The following is an 18,789-nucleotide window of genomic DNA, read 5'->3' as shown; positions in this document are numbered from 1 at the left end:
GAGATTATCTTAGAATCACAGAATGGTTTGTGTGGGAAGGGACCTTAAAGCCCATCCAGTTCCAAACAGCTGTACGGAGCAGCTCGGGCTGCCCAGGCCCCATCCAGCCTGGCCTTGGGCACCTCCAGGGATGGGGCACCCCCAGCTCTCTGGGCAGCAGTGCCAGGGCCTCCCCGCCCATCTAATGTCGTAGTTGTTTTAGATGCACACGTGCAATAATTGCTGAGAATTACCTTCCCTGCAATTTTTGTTTATGTATGTGAAAGTCACACCTTTGAAATGTCTGGCTGGGATGTGGTCATCGGGTTTTCCTTTGGGCTTTTCCCAGTTTCAGATGTTCACCTAGATTGTGTCCATATTGACAGTGTCAAGATACTGCAGATACTGTAGTGAGCAGATCTCAGAGCTGTGCCATTTCAGGAGTCACAGGACTCGAGACAAAGATGATATGATACAGTGTCGTGTAAACTGATTCCTAGACCTCTAGTGATGACACATATTTCATTATTTCACAGGTCACCATCTAAACCTTGTTTTGTTTGGATTGTTTATTTATTTTAGATATTCCTCTTCACATATACTTTGAAACATTATTAAGGAAGGATGACGTCAAGGGAGAACCTGTTGATGCCTCGTATCCTGGAGTGGAGTTTAAAATAGCTCCAGAAAATGGTACGTAAGGCAAAATAGTGTAATGTTTGCAAGACTGTTTCTCATTAGTTTGTCCCAAAAGCGTTCAATTTGTAAATTTAGCAAGGGCAGTTATCAGAGAAGGTAACTGGCCAGGGATTTAGGTGGAAGAGGAATCTCTAGAACACAGGTACTGCAGTTACGCTGAAGCAATCCCATCAGGAGGGCACCAGCACAGTGCAGGGAGTTTGGAGTACGAGTTCTCTGCAAACACAGGTGCCCCACTGCAGTGTTTTTAATGTTTGGATCCTTACCTGAAGTTTGCCTTTTCCGCTGTAAATAGTTCACCAGGATTGCCTGGAACTGCAGCCACGGAGAATAAGTTCACTTGATATTTGCTTTTTCTGTTGTAGACTATAACCATCATAATGTTGCTCTCAAACGATGGAACAATAGCTGTTTATCTAATTCCAAATCTCAATCAGTGTCAGGAACATCTGAGCAGCTGTCGGAAGGAAGAAAGAAAAGACATCTAAGTGAGACAGCAGTGGGTAAGAGAAAAACTGTTGTTTAAGACACTTCTGTTTGTTCAAGTGTACGTACTGTGTAAATGAGTTTGTCATTGGGCTTTTGTGAACAAATTCTGAGGTGTCTCCAAAAAGGGAAGCATTGCAAAACTCTTCAGGAGTAAAGGAATAGACTTAAAATGCCAGGATAAGTAATGTGCTATTGTAAAGCACCATAATCCTTCTCCTTTTTTCTTCAGTGTGCATTGCAAAAGGAGGCAAGCTTCTGCATTTTATTTTTGGAATGCTCTTTAAGGAAGCTGCTTAGCAGTCCCACTGTGTTTTTGTAATGCTGGGTGTCATTATTTTCATGATGAATTTTTTTATAGTAGCCTAGTGAAACTGACTGAATTGCAAAGTTATCTGTCAAATCACGTGCCCAGCCAAACATTTACTATTCCTGGCATCTTTGGTCAGCAGTGCTTCATTTCTTGTCTACTGTCATTTGTGGTTCTGGTTTCCTTCCAGGCTGTTAGGAGGACTTGTGGGTAAGCAGTGCTTATAATTAGTGTTTTCACTCGTTACCTTTATATTTTAAGCCAGTGAATCTCCACTTCAGCAACAGGTAAATTAATAGAAGCTGCCCTGAAATCTCTATAGAGCCACAAAGAGCAATGTGATCATACAGACAGGAAATTCAACACGCCCATGTAGATTTAAATAGCATCTTACTTCTCCAGGCCATTGGGATGTAAAATCTAACAAATTCTATTACGGATTCATTTATGTGAACTTTGGGAAAACTTTTGGCAAAAATCCTCCCAAAAGATAGAAGGAAAAATGATAAGTAGGAAGGCAAGCTGTAGTAGTGTAAAATGTGCCCTAGGAAAGAACTAAAATCATCAGTTAACATGATGGGAAAATACACTTCTAGCAGGGATCTGGGTAAAGCTGTAATCCAGGTAAAGGAACACAGGTGTGGGAATTGCCACAGAGAGAATTTAACCAAAAGTTATGATGTGCTTAAGAGCAAGAAGAAAGCCAAGATGCCCCCAAAGGCAGGTGCTGACCCAGCGCTCCTTGTAACCATGCTGCTTCCCCAAGTGAGCTGTCGTGCACTCTGAGAGCAACAACTGGAGATACTGGGAGCACCAGAGAGAGAACCTCTTGATATAAACCTTCCGAAGATACAGTTAGTGCTCTGCTAACAGTATTTGGCTACTCAGGGTAACAGAAGAAAAAAACCTATCTTTTATCATAAGGATCACAGTTTCCCAATGCCAGAGAACTGCTTTGTAGTATAGTTGTGAGTAGCAGCAGCAGTTCCAGTTTATTAGTGCTATGGGTGTAGTACTACATATTTATTCCTAATTTGGGCTCTGTCTAGGAGAAATTATCCATGGGGAAGGTCAGCCTGATGAACAAGGCCAAAAATAAAAGCTGTGTGCCAGGGAGCTGCAGTGCTGCCTGGGAGATGGGAGTTCGTGTCCTTGACCCGGCCTGTTTGGATGTAGGATCTGACTTAGCTTTTCTTTTTTCAAGAAAAGCTTTCTTTATTTATTTTCTTTATTAGTTGTAAATTCCTTCTCTTTTTTTTTCATCTGGGCATTACGGTAGAAGGAAAGCAGAATGCTGGTGGTTATCTGCTGAATCCTCTTAAATGCTGCTTCCACTGAGACTAAATAAGAGTAAAGGGGAATTAGGATTTGTCTGGAGCAGTGGGCCAGTGCTAGAAGAAACCACACATGGAGATGGAGGAACTAATTTTGTTTGTCAGCCCCGCTGCCAGTTTTGTTTCGTTGTTTGCCTGTTTATCCAGGAGGAATCTGTCAGTCACGGATTGGTACATCGGAGAGATGAAGTGCTCTGAGGGGATGCTGGGAAGCATTCTTCTAGGTCTGATTGGATTTGCTGTGTGTAGTCTAGGATGGTTTCTGTAATAAGAAGCAGGATTTGCCCATATGAAGTTGGTTCCAGCAGAAGAAATCCTTTGTAGAAGGAAAGGGACGAGCTTTGTGGAACGGCAATGACAGGATGAGTAACAAGTGTTTATTTAGACAGCTTTTTTTTAGTATTCATTAAATCTCAAGTGGATAGCTGTGGGCTCCTAGAAATGACTTTACTATTACTGTATGGAAAAATATCCTTGGTCTAATAGACAACAGTCGGTATGCATTTTTTTATTGCTGTTCTTTCGTGACAGGCGAACGTAATGGTAGGTTTGAGACGTTCTCCTTTCAACATGCAGAACCTGAATCCCCTGGCAGTTTTGCAGCCGTGACCAATATCAATGCGATGTCTAGGCCCACTCACAGCACTTCATCACAGGTAAAGGAAAAATGCATCACTGCCTTGGCTGAAATGTTAACGGAGTTGCAAACAGTCATCAAAAATGTGTGCCCTTTTTATCTGATGTAGGGTTAAGTTACAGTAAAGAACCTTCTTTGCATTAAGTAAATTATCCCAGATGGAGTATCTGTGCTTGGAAAACAGATAATTGTTTGTTAAAGAGTTTCACAGATAATAGAACTAAAGCAAGCATTTCAGTTACTGGCACTGGGCCTTTCGTTTTACTTTTTTTCAGATCTCATTGAGTATACCCTAATTTATACTTCTGGGTTTACACAAGAGCTCTTAAAACACTTTCTTCTTGGTGCAAAACGTGCACCGAGTGCAAATACAGTCACAACACTTGTTAAGCCTCAGCTTTGCTGTTTGAAATCTCTGTGCAACTCAGCCTCTGGTATAGAAATTTTCTGAGGAGCAGCAGAGCTCTGATTCACCAAAATCCCTGAAGAAACTTTGTTTTAATTCTATTGGAAGTACTGAACAAATTCATTTTGCTACTCAGGTTTCAGGCCCCCAGTTCTGTTTGGCCTATTGCTGTGCTGGTGCCTGCTGAGTTTTAATCTGGTGATGATGGCTGGAGAACTGAATTCTGATACACATCTTCCAGGCAATTTTGGCCATGCACAGATCTCTTATTACTCTTCTTTGATGAAGCCATCTTTGAAGAACACCTAAATCAGCATTTTAGAATAGATCTCTTTCCATTACCATTCAGCTAAAAATTGAGATATCTTATTATGTACTACATCATGATTTAAAGCTAAACTTTCTCTGGTAATCAAGGAAGCTCAGTTTTTAGCCTTAAAGGATCCATGCACTACTGAGCACAGAAAACCAGGAATCCTGATGTGATCATGGCAAAGAAATTCAGTTATGAAGAAGGGAGCATTAAATTTGAAGATCTCTTAAATATTCAAAATTGATTGTAATTGAAATTAGGGAAATACCCACTGATTTCAGAAAGAGTTATGAAAGCAAGGAGTAGATCTTAGTGATAAGATAGTTTTAAGATCATTACACCTCCAGAGTCTCTTGAAGAGTTTCTTCTTGTGCACTCCTGTTATTTCTCAGTTAACTTAGTTCCTGTGTTGTAAGCTGATGAATCTTGAATTGACTCTATTATACAGCATAACTCCAGGAGGAGGCTGAGAAGCGAGAGCTCCTATGATATAGACAACATTGTTATTCCAATGTCACTGGTGGCACCATCAAAGTTGGAGAAACTGCAGTACAAAGAAATCCTGACGCCAAGGTTTGTCCATGACCTCAGTTGCAAAGAAAGTGGCAAAATGAATGTGACAGCATCAATGGTACTGATAATTTGTATTAGATAATGTTACAATACTGAGGCGATCTTCTCATGAGCTTGGTGGTTGCTTTTTAATATGCATTTCAATTTGTGCATAGAAGTGGGTAAAAAGATGGGTGGTAGGAAGACTGTCAGCTGATGGCACAAGGGAAATAAAGCAATAGGCACAGAGTAATGGCAGATGCAGAGACTGGCTAAAAATAGAAGGGATTTTGTACCATTTTAATTGTAGAGATACTTGTAGGCTTAAGTATGCTATTGGGCTGACCCTCTCAGCAGTTACGTGGAGATTGCTGTCTTTTGTGTGCATTTGGTTCACTGAGACCCTGGAGTGTGTCCAGAGAAGGGCAACAAAGCTGTGATGGATGAGCACAAGTCTTATGAGGGAGCTGGGGATGTTCAGTGTAAAGAGGCTCAGGGGAAACCTTACAGCTCCCTGCAACTCCCATAAAGGAGGCTGTGGTGAGGTGGGGATCGGCCTCTGCTCCTGCATAACTACGATGAGAGAGAATGGCTTTCAGTTGCACCAGGGAAGGCTCAGGTTGGATATTAGGAAGAAAGTATTCTCTGAAACAGGCTGCGCAGGGAGGTGGTGGAGTCATCATCCCTGGAGGCGTTCAAGAGATGTGTAGATGTTGTACTGTAGAACGTGGTTTAGTGGGGAAATACAGTGGCAGGTGAACAGATGGACTTCATAATCTTACAGGTCTTTTCCAACCTTGGTGACTTTGTGATTCTTTACAGCTGAAACAATGACTTAGCTTTTAGGTAAATTGACTTCTCGTTTCATTTCTAGCTGGAGAGTTGTTGAATTAGAGCCTTTGGAAAGATCTCATGTAAATGAAGAAGAGGTAAGCTATATTTTAATTATACCAACTGCATGGTTAAACTGGATGTGTAATTGGGATAATCAGTATGTATTTTCTAAAGACTTTGTACAGATCCTGGTAAATTTCACATTTCAAAGTACTGGGTCTCAGAACTTGGGAATATGTCCTACCCCAACCTACCAGACCCTGTAGTGGATGACAGAAATGCAAGAACCTCCATTAATAACTGCTTTTTCATCTAGCTCCTATGTCCCTTGCTATTGGCAGTCAGAGCTCACATAGGGTCCTCTGCTCCTGAGCACTCAGCTATTGGGTCTGCTACTGTGGCTGTCCCTGGAGCTACCTGTGCTATAACGTCTCTTGTCCTTTTCCTTCATGGCCATTTGCCATGGCCTCTTGCCCTCCAAGAGGTAATTTGGCATTTTGCCTGCAGGCCCAGAAGGTTCCTCAAGTCCTCTTGTCCATGTTCTTTCAACCCTCCCGCTGGAAGCAAACTTCTCTGCTTTCTCAGGAGCAGCATAACCTTTGGCATTTCCCGCTCGTCTTTTTGCCACGTCTCTGCACACTGTGTGCCACTACCGCTGCTTTCTCCAGACGTAAAAATGCCCCTTTTTCCTTCAGGGAATGCCTGTGGACTTAGAGGCTGAGGGGTTCCTTTCTCCCCTAATGATGAGCTTCAGCCTAGCCCCATTGTGAACATAACAGCCGCTCTGCTCTCTAGGCTTTTCTGTTCTTCTTGTCTTACTGTGGCTCCTCTTCGAGTGTCAAAAGACAAACCTGCCTTTGCACATCCGTAGTCTCTCTCCAGTCTCTGCTACAGGCCATTACGGACTGCTGTAGCTATAGGATTAGCATTTATACTTCCATCCATGATATCCACTCTTGAGCTTACCTTTCAGAACATCCACGACCAGAGCTTACAGGCCTTATTAGTAGGACAGTTGTGCATTTATGTAGCAGTACAGAAGATAATGCTAAACAGTGCTGAATGGGCTTCAGGGTGTCTCTGTGTGAAGCGTGTGTGCTTATTGTTAAATGGCCCTCCCAGTACATTTGTGTTTGGCATTCCTAGTTCAGCCTCTATGATTCATCACTTGGCCAGGAAATAACTTGAGTACAATAAAGCGGCTTTGCCTCCTGCTGTGGTCCGCTGCTTCAATATTGTCTGTCAGCTGCTGGGTAGAATAAGAGGGATGTCAGATGAGGAAGATGATAAAGAGCTTCTCTTTTCTAACTCGTCCTTTGCCAATTTTCCCCCTTTCCTTTGGATCGTATTAATTGGTTTGGATGTTTTTTGAGCCCTGAGAAAAGGTGGTTGTCTGATCTTAAATCTCCCATTGCCTTGCTTAGGTTTTGGGCTGACTTAGTTCTGAAGCTTGAGAAAAGGCATGAGAGAACAGGAGCATTACCTTTTCTTCTCACATTCTGACTCTCTTGAAGTTCTTCCTTGTACTAACATCAAGGTGAGCTTCAGCAGATCATTGCGGAAGAAGAGAGAGGGCAAAATGTGCTGTCTGCTTCTGTAGAAATGTAAGCTTTTTCTTTGCTTTTCTACAGAGCACCTGGGGTGGTACTGTAAAATAGTTGTATTTCTGTTGTCTTCTGTCCAGCTCAATTTAAAACTCCTTCTGTCAACCAGCAGTTAGGATCTCTTCCACTTGATGCAGCAGACTTGTGCCCAGAGTTTCCACAAGTTAAAAACAAGCAAGAAGTCCCAAATTTGTCAGGTTCTACAGGAGCTGAACTTGCAAGGATAGGAGCTCAGCAGTTCCCCATTCACAACAATTCGAGTACAGAAGTCTTACCTTTTTGGGGTACCTCGTTCTTGTGTCTGGAAATATTGGACAAGCAGCATTTGTGTTTCCTGCATGTATGACTTTGCAGCCTGTTATTGCTTCAGTGCAGGGGAGGGTGTGGTATGGGCTTTCCTGTTTTGTTTTGTCTAGGTTCAAGTTTCTGGCAAGGCAAGGGTATAGAACAGCGTTGAAGTTTATTTTGTAGTTGTTCAGTAATGACTTCAGCATAATTATTTCTGTGATTAGTTTTGTGAAAGTGTTTCTATGGTGTATGACTTCGTGCTTCCCATGAAGCAGAAGAGCGAAGCACTGATTTTGTTTTGACAACTTTTCAGAAATATTCCTGGTTATTTATGTTGGTGCTGTTCCTGCTCATTCAAGGTGAATGCCCGTTGACTTGTAGCTTAGCTAGGTGAGATGGAGAGAATTCACATCTGAATGGAAGCAAGGTCTTGTTCTTTACATGAGCTCCTGAGATCTGCTTCACAAAGAGACCTTTGCTCTCAACATGACTGCCAGAACCTTCTGACAAGTAATGACAGTTCCTAGGCCTTTTTTCAACCTGTTCTTAGTGAGGAAAAAAAAATATCAAAGTGCTCCAGCCACAGTAAGTATAAATTAACCTAAAATTGTTGCAGGAAACATATAAAGTCGTAGGGAGGAGCAAAGGCTGTATGGAATCAAGTAAAGTCTGGTTTATGCTGAGGTAATGTGATTTTGTCTGTGGAACAAATAATACTTTTAAAATCAACTCTATTAGTGGTCAGTCTTGGATGGAATAGAGTAAAACTTAAATAAGCAAGTAGTTAAATCTCTGCTATCAGCCACGGAAGAGGTACAGTAAGGCTTATTTCAGTATTGCAGAACTCTTGGCTAGGAGAGGAATGTGGGCTTTGATTTTGAAAGGAAGCTCATGAAAAATGAAGTTTCTTCCCCTCATGAAAAGTCCTGGCAATTTGCTAAGAAAAGTATTTTCAAAGTCCAAGTTTTTCTTTCGGAATTATCTTTTGTTTGCACTTCAAAGGAAATTGAGCACACAGAAAAATCCTAAACGTTCCCTGAGGGAATAACGCTTTGGTAGTCCATAAAATTCCCACTTTTGCACTGTACATCACTGACCTTGGGAAAGAGAAATCTAAACTGAGGTGCAGACCCTGAGCGATGCCATCCAAGGGACAGAACTGGTGAATTCCAGAGAGAGGAGGAAACACATTAGGTTGACTTCCATGAAGGGAAATCAACAGCTAACAAAGCCGTTTGTGTTCAACATAAATACATAAAAGCAGTGAGGAGCCTTCAAAAAGAAATCATGAGCCGGGCAAACAAAGCAGGCTTGTTTGTCTGAAGGTTCCTGTTGAGTGCTGAGCCGAGGAGGAAGCAGGCAGCTACAGTTTTAGCAAATGGCTCCCATGGCCAATGCAGACTGCACTGAACTGCAACTCCGGGGCCCTTTTCATCAACCCAGATGAATTTTGTTGTGGGGCTGTAGTTCATGACCACAGCTTAGGTAGGAGCTGCGGTCCCTGGGAAGCTGAGGAATGCCACTATCCGATGTGTTTGCAGCAGCATAAATGCGTTGCAGTATTTTGCATTTGGAGCCATAATGGTAATGCACTGCTTCAGTGCTGCAAGTCTTCATGCAGGGAATGGCTTCTGCAGAAGACCTGGGGGCATCAGTTGTCCGCTGCAGCGTAAATGCAGCTGACAGCCTGTCTGTCTGTCTCTGACAGAGCAGTAAAAGATTCTGCTTTTTGCCTCTGTGTTTTATCAGATGGAATCAGAAGATGAATCGTGTTACTTGTGTAATAGCCATGAGAACTTTGTTTTTACAGAACGTCACATTTATTTTCCATGACCCTCAGTTCTTGGTATAGTTCTTGTCCAGGGATGATCTGGCAATGCATTTATGAACAGGAATTGTTGTTTCCTAGAATTTCGCTGCTTTTGAGTTGGGAGCAGCTGGCACAGAAAAGCATGGCTGCAGCAGTCATATGCTCTTGCCAGCCTTAGCTCTTAGGTGAACTTTGAGGTGGCTGAATGGCTTGGAGCACTCCGAAACAATTCTGAGCAGTGCTGGAATGGCCCAGCCAAGAGCTCACCTGATCTGGGGAGGGAGAGGGATGGGCAGCACCGTGCTCCTTGCCCAGCTACCTCTAAGCAGCAGGAGAAATGAAGATGGCTCTTTCAAAGTGAAGGTCGGAGAGGAGCGTTTTTTTGCATCGGGGGTGTTTGTATCTAAAAAACTGGCTGGTTTGACTGTGAGCAGTCAGTTAAAATGCAGTTCTGCTGGGTTTGTGTGAAGCCATACCTGGGTCGTGCAGATCAGTCGCTGAGAAGTGCCCTCTTCAAAGCAGAAGCGATTTTCTGCTTGGTTTCCTAGCAGGAATGCAGCACCTCAGGTTTGCTGTGTGCCTCTCTGTGTGCAGCTATCCCTGGCCTCATGAGCTCAGACCTATTGCTCTGTGCTTAAAGAGCACCTGGCAAATCCTTCTGCCTCCCAGCCCCCTCTTGCAGCAGGCTCTGGAAAGTTCTGCAATTTTTGCTCCTCTTCTTTAGAAATACCTGTCCTTCTAATTTGCTGCTTCCCACCATAGAAAAACATGTGTTAGGTGGTAGGGGGAATAATTTCTGTGTCAATTCAGATCGACCACAGGCACATGAAGAAATAAGCTGTGACAGCATCCCATTATTTTGACGTGCCTTCATACTGCAAGCATGCATCATCCTCTCTGCTGGTGTGTTCAGCGAACAGAGCTCCGTACAATTACATATAATACCATCTGTCTTTGTTTCTAGAGAAGTTCCTAATTACAGCAGCAGCCGTGTCTCCCTCCTTTCTCATTGCAGGCAGAAGATCTGTCAGATGAAGTGTTTTCCTCACGTCATACAAAGTATGAAGAAAGAGAGCGAGCGAGGTGGTCGCTGTGGGAGCAGAGCCGCTGGCCCAGAAGGAATAGCAGGCAGGTGGACTGACTGGGGCGGGGGTGTTCCTGCTCAACGGGGAACTGTGACAGAGAAAACAAGGGCACTCCTTGTGAATTAGCTCATCAGGGACAGTACCAGGTCTAATCCTTAGCTGAAAAAAGAATGCCATGCAATTCTGAAGCACGCAAACCTATGGAAATTTGGCGTGGCCCTGATTAAGGTTTTGTTCCCATGCTGATCAGTTTGTGTCACTCCCAGCTGTGACACTATGCCACACTCCGCAGCAGGAGCCCTTCTTCACTGACCTGACAGGCTGTGCCAAGGACCTTATGCTTAAGCAGTCGTGTGCTGGTAATGAAAAGGTTAATTATCACAGGCCTGCTCTCTGGTGCAAAACTCCCCCTAAAACTCTTGAGAGCAATAGTGCATGTAAGAGTGAGCATCCTACAGCTCTATCTGCAGTTCAGCACTGGGAAAACGATTCCCATAAATGGCTTCACAATCTGCCAGGACAAAAACAGTCCTATAAATGTTGTGTTTTTGCCATTCATCAACAACTGTGTCTGTTCTTCACTGAAAGTGAACTGTGATCATATGAATAAATACGCAAAGTTAGCTTAGTCTGTGTGGTAAGACTGAGAGTAACACCTATCTTATGCACACTAGGGGAGCCCATAACCTGCTGTTCTGGGCACAGGGGGAAGGCAGCATGGTTTGAATCAGGAGCCTGCAAGCAATGCTGTGCTCCCAAGCAGAATCAGCCCCCAGCTGTTGAACAGCCAGAGCATGGCTCTTCCAGCCATGTTTATTCATTTTTGTCCTCTGCACAGCACTTTTTGCTGGGTTGTCGAGAACCACGCGTTTTCATTTCTTTCTGTTTAAATAAGTAAAGCACAGATAGCACATACAGACTGCTTTCAGTGTTGTAAAAGGGTGGGAGCCAGGCATTAAGACTCTTGCCTCTTTTATCCCGTGCTAGATCTTACAGCAAAAATGCTGATGGACGACACGGCCAAGATGTGGTGCAGAAGGACCACCCCAGCAGCTCCTGTGCCTCGCTGCACTGCGCTGCTGAACCTGTTCCCGACCTGACTCCTGAAGCCCACGGCTCTGTTTGTTCAGGGATTGCACAACTCCGCAGGGAGAGCCAGGAAGCAAAGGTGGGTGGTTCTGGTAGCTTCCAGTCCGTTCAGGACCCCAGTGAGCACCAGGTCTTAGTCTAAATCTTGGAGCTGGAGCGTATCCGCGTCCCTCCTTGCCGTCACTCTGGTTTGCGTGGAGCGAATGCAGTGCTCCTGTTTAGATATGTATGTTTGATGAATGAAACCTAACATTTGTCAACAGATAAAGTTTTCACAGCTCAGCAAACACGGCACATGTTTTAGAGGTGAGTGTGGCAGGCCTGGGCTCAGGGCTGCTCAGTCTCTCCTCAGGGCCATTGGCTGCTGTTCCAGACAGGCCTGAGCGTGTCAATGCCAGCTACTGATGTCTGGCAGCAGGGAAGAGAGCCTTCCCCTTCCCATGCTGTGCCCGTACCATCACAGCCCTGTTACTAGTTCAAAACCACACGAGGCCAGCTTATGTGGACAGCTGGTGCCTCATAGTGCTGTAGTCTGTATCTGAAGAGCCCTGCAAACTGTCATAGAGAACGAGGCTCTCTTGTAACTTGATAGCAGATCATTCTGCACGTAGCTCATCAGTTCAGACTCAACCAAAATCCCTTTTTTCTCCCCTTCTCTCTGATTTCAGTCTGGGCTGTGGGAACTTCGAGTTTTTCCACTAAAAGATGAAGAGGTGGAAGCTTTACTGTGCCAAGATCAAGTAACAAATCAGACTGAAATGTCAAGTGCAGCTTTCCCCAGCGACTCTCCCTGTGCTCCATGTACACCCATTGGTTTGCCAGACAATGGCCTTCCACCACGAAAACAATCTACAGAAGAGTCAGAAGACAGCGAAAATGTTTGCCTGGGAATCAACAGTACAAGAAAGCAAAGGTGACAGGGAGTAATGTGGTTCATTAAGAAAGCCAATTAAGGTGGAGAAAAGTGTAAGGTAAAATCTCTCTTGTTCACACAGCATATGACAGCACAATTCAAAACCTGTACGTTAGCTGCATATAATATATTTTCTTTCTTGCTTTGTAACAGGCAGGATAATTCCCAAAGACAACACTTTCTTCTTCCTGAACCCCAAGAGAAAGTAATTATTTCAAGCTGGAAGTCTAATATTCCCAGTGTTGGGAGTGAGCACACATAAATTGCTGGCAGCATTCACTGCTTTCTGTTGTCATATCGCCACATTTGTTAGTGATCATCCTTTTTTGTCTTGTTTGTTCTCAAATGCGTTTCTGGTTCCAGTCGATTCTGGTGCGACAGGATATGCTGTCAACCTTAAACCAACAACTTCAACTGAACACAGAAAAACTACTTGACCATATAGTGGGAGGAACAATAACCACTCATTATTTCCTGTGTGGCATGAACATGTGGCAGAAAATCCACCTCTCTTTAAATGCATGCGTGTAACCTGTGCGTAAGGGAAGGGCAGGTGAGAAGCAGCAGTTTGAAAGCAGGCGGTGTGGAAGCCTTGCCTTTAGCTTAAAATCTGTACTCAGCTCTCAGTAGTGCCAGGGCATGTTTTGTATAGACATCCTCAAGCAATAAGATAGAAATAGACCACTGCATTTCAATAGTCCATGTATCTGCTACTCAGAAAGTAGGGTTCCTGTTTGTCGTATGGCTATAGGGAATTGGAAGAGAAGAGGAGCTCTCTGAATATTGCATTCTGGGTCATCTCACTTCTTTGGTCCTTCAGTAGCAAAGGAGGCTCATAATATTTTGCTTTAATATGTTAAAGACAAAAAGTCTTGTAATTTCTGTACAGTGCCTTGCAAGAGTCTCTAAGTATGCCAACATTTGGTGACTAGCTGAAAAGGAAGAGATGGCTGATGGCTGGAAGACCGTAAGGAAAAAAGCCCAAAAGCTCTCCACTGTGATGCTGGGTAGAGTTTTCATTTCCCAGCGAGTTCACAGTGAGTAAAGAAAAGCAAGTTGTTTCAACTTGGATCTAAATAGGGTAGTTTGGGATGTATCTGCAGTCTCAAGAGGTATTAACAAAGATTAAGCATTGAATGTAGGTATAATTTACCAACAGGAAGTTCTTCTGTGTAGGACAGTTGAAGGCAATATTATAGGAGTCTCTGTTTTTGTGCAAAAGTTTCTTCTGTGTGTAAAAGCTGGAGCTGAATGGCACTGGACAGATGACCCAGTTATAGTGTCAATCCTTTTGGTGTTTTGTTGTTTTTTTTTTTTGTCAGAATGACAGGAAATATACACTGGACATCTGAAAACAGTTCAGTAAAGTTTCAACACTACAACCTATTGCTACATTGTAGTTTATTGCACATTCTGATTATTTTTTTAAACATTTTTTTTAACACTGGTTTGTCTTAAACTTGAATCTTGCCTCAATGTCTGATACTATAATCTTTGATGCAAGGTTGTTTTTTTAATTAAAAGTTATTTCTATATATATATACACATATATATATTGTTGTACGTAGTCTGAATTTGCTGGCCTCCTAGAAGCGATGAATCAATAGTGATGCTTCCTCTTGGCACAGAGACCTGCTCAGCCAAAGCAGGGCTTTGCAGGCACACAAATGCCAGTGGCACAAAGCTGCACTGGTGCTCTGAGGCCAAGGTTGCCCCCAGCACCCATCTACAGAAGTGAGCTTTGCGTCTCATCCTGCATCTGCTGCTAGGAAAAGCCTTCAGAACGCTGAATGCCACCAATGTTTGCAGGGCTCTTCCACTCTGTGCAGCCCTTCAGTAAGTGGGTGTCCATCCTTACCCACTTCACTGTAAGGTCAGGGCTTCCTGCCCTGTGATTCCTGACACACGTGAGCAGTTCTGCAGTTCAGAGCTGGGACGGAGCCACAGCAGGTAAGGCAGCCTGCTAGCTGCCTGATGTGTCCTGAAGATGCAGTCAGGAAATGGAAACATTTCCAGCATTGCATGGGAAGAAGCAAGAGGAGAGGGGTTTTCCAGACCTATTTGAGGAGAGGGAGCTGAAGAGGGTTGAAATGTAAGAGACAGATGACCCAAGTTTGGTCAGACTCACAGACTGTAAAGCTGCTCTGCATGGCTGTACAGCACCCAGCTGTGGTGTCCACTGCTGTACCCACTGAACCACTGTGCTGCTTTAAGGGTCAGCCTCCACTGTGCTGCTCTGAAGCAGCTGTTTGTTATCTTGCCAGATGCAAGTCAGCGTAAGCAGAATTCCCTTTGTCCTCTCTTCATATGCATTTGCTCAGCCATTGTGGGAAACAGCGCCTCACAACACAACAAAACAGCTAGGCAAAGACAGGCTGAGCAGCCAGGAGACTGAAAAACATACTGGACAAACCATAAAAGTGCACATCTGGTCCTACCCCATCCATCCCTGTCCAAAGCCTTTCCCCTTACCCTCTGGCGCTCAGCTCACTCCACCAGTGAGCTGCAACCACCCGCCTTGCACAGAGAGCTGCCCAAGCAGCCCGGGGCTGGAGATCCCAGCAGTGCACAGAGCCTCCCATCAGGTGAGCAGCATGTGCAGGCACAGTGGGCAAAGGCCGGGGGGGGGTGGCCAAGAGGAAGTGGCAGCTGCTTTTCTCATGTCACGGCAAAAACACCTTCAGCCACAACACTGGAAGCAGTGTAGCAGCTGTTACAAAGGCTGACTGTTACACACAAACTTAAACATAAGCAGCAATCCCCTCTCCCAAAACTCAAGCATTGCAGCTGCATAAAGAAAGCAGTTTCCCTGTCACCATTTTCAATAGACATATTCTGCTCCCTGCTGCTATGGGGGTTAAAGCACTTCACCCCTGCATCCAGGTACCTTAGCAGAATGTAAGTACCAATACAAGCTTCTAAAACCCATTCAAACTAAACCACACATTTTTCTGAAGCTGTGCTTGGACCACACATCCAGTACCAGCCTTGCTCAGGATGGGTCCAAGTGTCTTTACCCTATCCTCCAGTTCTGACACTGCCTCTGCTCCTCAGCTCCCCTGGCTGCTGTCCCTGCGACTTGCCCTCAGTTTCCTCCTTCCACTGTTGCCAAAATTCTGATCTGTCAGAGCGCTCTAACAGTTCTGGTGTTTGCTGGGCCCTGTGGATACTAAGTAAGACTACTGGCTCTCCTGTTGGTGCTCAGCTGGAGTCCTGCTGCTGGGGTGCCTCTGCAGTAGAAACACATTACCGAATACAGGAGGAGAGGCTTAAATGGCCACCTAACATCAACTTCCCTGTATGTATCAAGGCACTAAACCAGACGAGTGCTAGGCAGAAGAACAACCATTGCTACTGTTACTGCTAGAGATTGTGCAGCTCTGTGGTTACAATTAGCTTTAACCTGAGGTTTTTAAGAGGACACTGCCACAGTAACCAGCTGCACGGTGCATTCTGGATGGACTTACAGGGAAAGAAACAATTGAGCGATGTTCCTGTGTGTGCAGTGTATTTCACAGCACTGCTAAACCAAGACCCAGTGCAAGCACAAACTTGAACATTTAAACAGTGACAAAATGACTATGGCACGTAAAGAAAACATACTGCATTGTTCTACACTCAGAACGCAGCACAGTGCCTTCAGTTAAATAGCACGACTTTGGGCCTATTTTTTTCCAAAGCAACGGAATGGTTTGATGACCCCTTCATCCCAGCTCCAGAGCAGCTGTAGGAGACAAACACTGCTTTCAACAGCATGAGAAGTCACGCTTCCAACTCCCGCGCTACCCCTGCATAGCTGGTTGTGTGCTGCTCAGCCTGCATTGCAGGTACCAGAGCTCCATTTCTACATGCACAATGCACTGGACTCCACCCAGCTTCATTCTGGCCCTAATGCACACACCAGCCACACAGACTGTTACCTTGCCTAGCCAAGCTGCGGCTGCTGAGCTTTCTGCTGTTCCCCCAGGGCAGCAGACTGTGTGCAACCCTTCTGTCATTAGTCCAGGAAAAAATACCGCACAGAATACCATGGAAATTCAGAGGGAGCAAGGCTAACTAGAGCTTCAGGAGGAAAGTCTATCTCAAATGCCCTGCTAAGGTCTTCCTCTAGTTTTCAGCTCTCCTACTTCATGTGTCCAAACCAGACGTGACAGAGCAAACAAGTGGAAAGTATGAGAACTGCTCAGGCTGGTTACCCAGAGGACAGGTAAGCTGTTTTACAGTTAAAGAAATAAACACCTCTATCCCCTGCATTTCAACCTACATACAACGAAATCGCTTCTAAATCACTGACTTGGATAAATACATGAACTGAAGAGAGCATAGGTCAAGATAATGCATTCTTACTTCCTTCTACAGAATCCTGTCACTTGAATCAATATTTGAAAGGTAAAAAAAGGTAAAAAAATACTCCCCAGTTTTTGGGACCTGGTAAAGATGTTTCACCAACTTGTTTGGCATTTGAACCACTTCTGTAGGTCCAGTACTTCCGTGCAGCAAAAGCAAAACACAGAAGTGTTTCTGACAATCACGCATGGGATTCCTACACCTGAGTGCATTTTTCCCAAACTATTCATTGTTCATAGCGTAAGGGAGACTCACCACAGCAGAAGTGTGTTTAATGCAGACAGTGGAAAAGTTTTGCAGGAACGCACAGACCAAATGACAAACACAGACAGCGAAAGGCAGGTTCATTAGTCTCCCACAAGGTAGCGGCCCGTGGCGGTGCTACACTCTTCTAGCAAGCAAAGATTGACTGAACTGCAGTTCAGCCAGCATTACAAATTGTGCCACACAATTAGCCTCCACAGAATCAAGAAACAGGTTCAAACCATTGCATTTCCAACCCTGAAAGACAGCCAGACAGTTTTTCACTGCTGCTTGCTTCATTGCAGCGAAGGAATGATTCCTCTGTTCAGCAGCAACAAGTTTCCATGATTAATGTTCATCCAGCCCTCCCTTAGCATGAGAAACAAGGGTTTTCCTGTGCGCCCAGAGCCTTCTGGAGCACTGCTCGGGTAGGTCTCACCGATCCAGACACCGCTTCTGAGCAGCTTCTGAACACACATTCCTTAGCAGATTGATCACAGATCTCGGATCTGCGCTCTTCATAATGGCACTGCCAGACACAATCATATTTGCACCCGCCTGGAAGACATTAAACACCCGCTCAGTGACATGGGACACAAGTAAGGGCAGCGACCGACGCGAGGCCGAAGGACAGAGGAGCACTGCTCGCAGGCTCAGGCGCCGCGCCTCACTACTGCAGCTGCACTTCCCCAGCAGTAACTTCCTCATCCCCGCTCCTGTTACCTAAGCATACGAGGAACACCAGCTTTCGCTTAAGAGAGGCTTCAGGAGCCACAGCCGAAACGAGCGCGAGCTCAGGCCCCACACGACGCTGACATCGCCTGCCTCGCCGTTCCCTCCGACCGCAAAGCACCGCACGGCGGCTCCACCCGCGCCATTTCTCAGGGGCGGCGACGCCCCCGGGCCTCCCGAGCGCAGCCACTCACCTCGGCACACTTGTGGATGGTGTCAGGCCCGACTCCTCCGTCCACCTCGATGTCCAGCGACGGGAACTGCGTCCTCAGCCACTGCACCTGAGGGCACACAGCGAGGGAGGCGCGGCGTCACCCCGGGCCGCGCCAGCGCCGAGAGCCCGGCACGAGCGGACGCCGGGCTCACCTTCGGCATCATGTCTTCCATGAACTTCTGCCCTCCGAAGCCCGGCTCCACCGTCATCACCAGGGCCACGTCGATCTGGTTGGCCAACGGCGCCAGCTGCTCCACCGCGGTGCCGGGTTTGATGGCCAGCCCCACCTGCCGGAGAGGAGAACGGTCGGGGAACGCGCTGCCCCCCGCGGCCCGGCGCGGCCCCCGGCCTCGCGCTCACCTTCATGCCGTTCTCGCGGATGTCCTTAATGAGCGCGCCGGGGCCGTCGGTGGCCTCCAGGTGGAAGGTGTACTGGTTGGCGCCAGCCACGGCCATGGGCTGCACCCACTGCTCGGGCCGGGCCACCATCATGTGCACGTCTGCGGGCGGCAGGCCGTCAGCGAGAGCCCCGCCGGGCCGCGCCGCGCCGCCCCCGCCCGCTTACCGAAGAAGGGCTCCCGGCCCAGCCGCTTGCGCAGGCTCTCCACCACGGGGTGCCCGAAGGTGATGTTCGGCACGAAGTGCCTTGGGGGCCGAACACACAGCAAGTTACCGCCGCGCCGCCTCGCGCCGCCCCGCGCCCCGCCCGCCTCGCGCCGCGGCCGTTACCCGTCCATTACATCCAGGTGCAGGTAATCAGCCCCGCAGTCCAGCATGCGGCTGCACTCGGCGCCCAGCGCCGCCAGGTCGCTGTTGAGGATGGACGGCCCGATCCGGCACCCCGACGCCATGGCCGCCGCCGGGCCTCCGCGCGTGCGCCGGCGCCGCGAGGAGTCACGGGACGGGCGGCACCG

At 46.2% G+C, this 18,789-nt stretch overlaps 2 protein-coding genes across 11 annotated transcripts in view; one reads left to right on the top strand and one right to left on the bottom strand.

Moving 5' to 3' along the window:
- Positions 1-13,888, top strand: part of KANSL1L (KAT8 regulatory NSL complex subunit 1 like) — a 58,175-nt gene extending 44,287 nt beyond the window's left edge. For 7 of the 8 annotated variants that reach the window (XM_048953789.1, XM_048953791.1, XM_048953794.1 and 4 more), the window contains 8 exons: positions 562-672; positions 1,044-1,181; positions 3,340-3,464; positions 4,613-4,737; positions 5,591-5,645; positions 10,268-10,380; positions 11,325-11,505; positions 12,095-13,888. In XM_048953789.1, the coding sequence (XP_048809746.1) occupies positions 562-672; positions 1,044-1,181; positions 3,340-3,464; positions 4,613-4,737; positions 5,591-5,645; positions 10,268-10,380; positions 11,325-11,505; positions 12,095-12,343 (1,097 nt within the window). In that variant the 3' untranslated portion in view covers positions 12,344-13,888. The remainder of the gene's footprint in view (positions 1-561; positions 673-1,043; positions 1,182-3,339; positions 3,465-4,612; positions 4,738-5,590; positions 5,646-10,267; positions 10,381-11,324; positions 11,506-12,094) is intronic. The other variant, XR_007378683.1, reaches the window with a different exon arrangement.
- RPE (ribulose-5-phosphate-3-epimerase) lies at positions 1,024-18,764 on the bottom strand. Of its 3 annotated transcripts, none has more exons than XM_048953798.1 (6): positions 18,605-18,764; positions 18,441-18,520; positions 18,236-18,375; positions 18,028-18,162; positions 17,856-17,942; positions 1,024-1,135 (listed from the first exon to the last, which is right to left on the bottom strand). In XM_048953798.1, the coding sequence occupies exons 1-6, from the start codon at positions 18,724-18,726 to the stop codon at positions 1,118-1,120; spliced, it is 582 nt and encodes a 193-aa protein (XP_048809755.1). In that variant the 5' UTR covers positions 18,727-18,764; the 3' UTR covers positions 1,024-1,117. The 3 variants fall into 3 exon arrangements, with proteins under 3 accessions (XP_048809755.1, XP_048809754.1, XP_048809756.1); XM_048953797.1 differs by lacking the exon at positions 1,024-1,135 and adding an exon at positions 16,942-17,487 and having other exon boundaries at positions 18,605-18,760; XM_048953799.1 differs by lacking the exon at positions 1,024-1,135 and adding an exon at positions 16,942-17,487 and having other exon boundaries at positions 18,616-18,725.
- Between the last annotated feature and the right edge of the window lie 25 nt (positions 18,765-18,789).

This window comes from Lagopus muta, chromosome 8 (assembly GCF_023343835.1).
Source record: "Lagopus muta isolate bLagMut1 chromosome 8, bLagMut1 primary, whole genome shotgun sequence".
NCBI lineage: Eukaryota > Metazoa > Chordata > Aves > Galliformes > Phasianidae > Lagopus > Lagopus muta.
The sequence above is the reverse complement of the archived record's forward strand: the minus strand, read 5'-3'. Positions and strand labels throughout refer to the sequence as shown.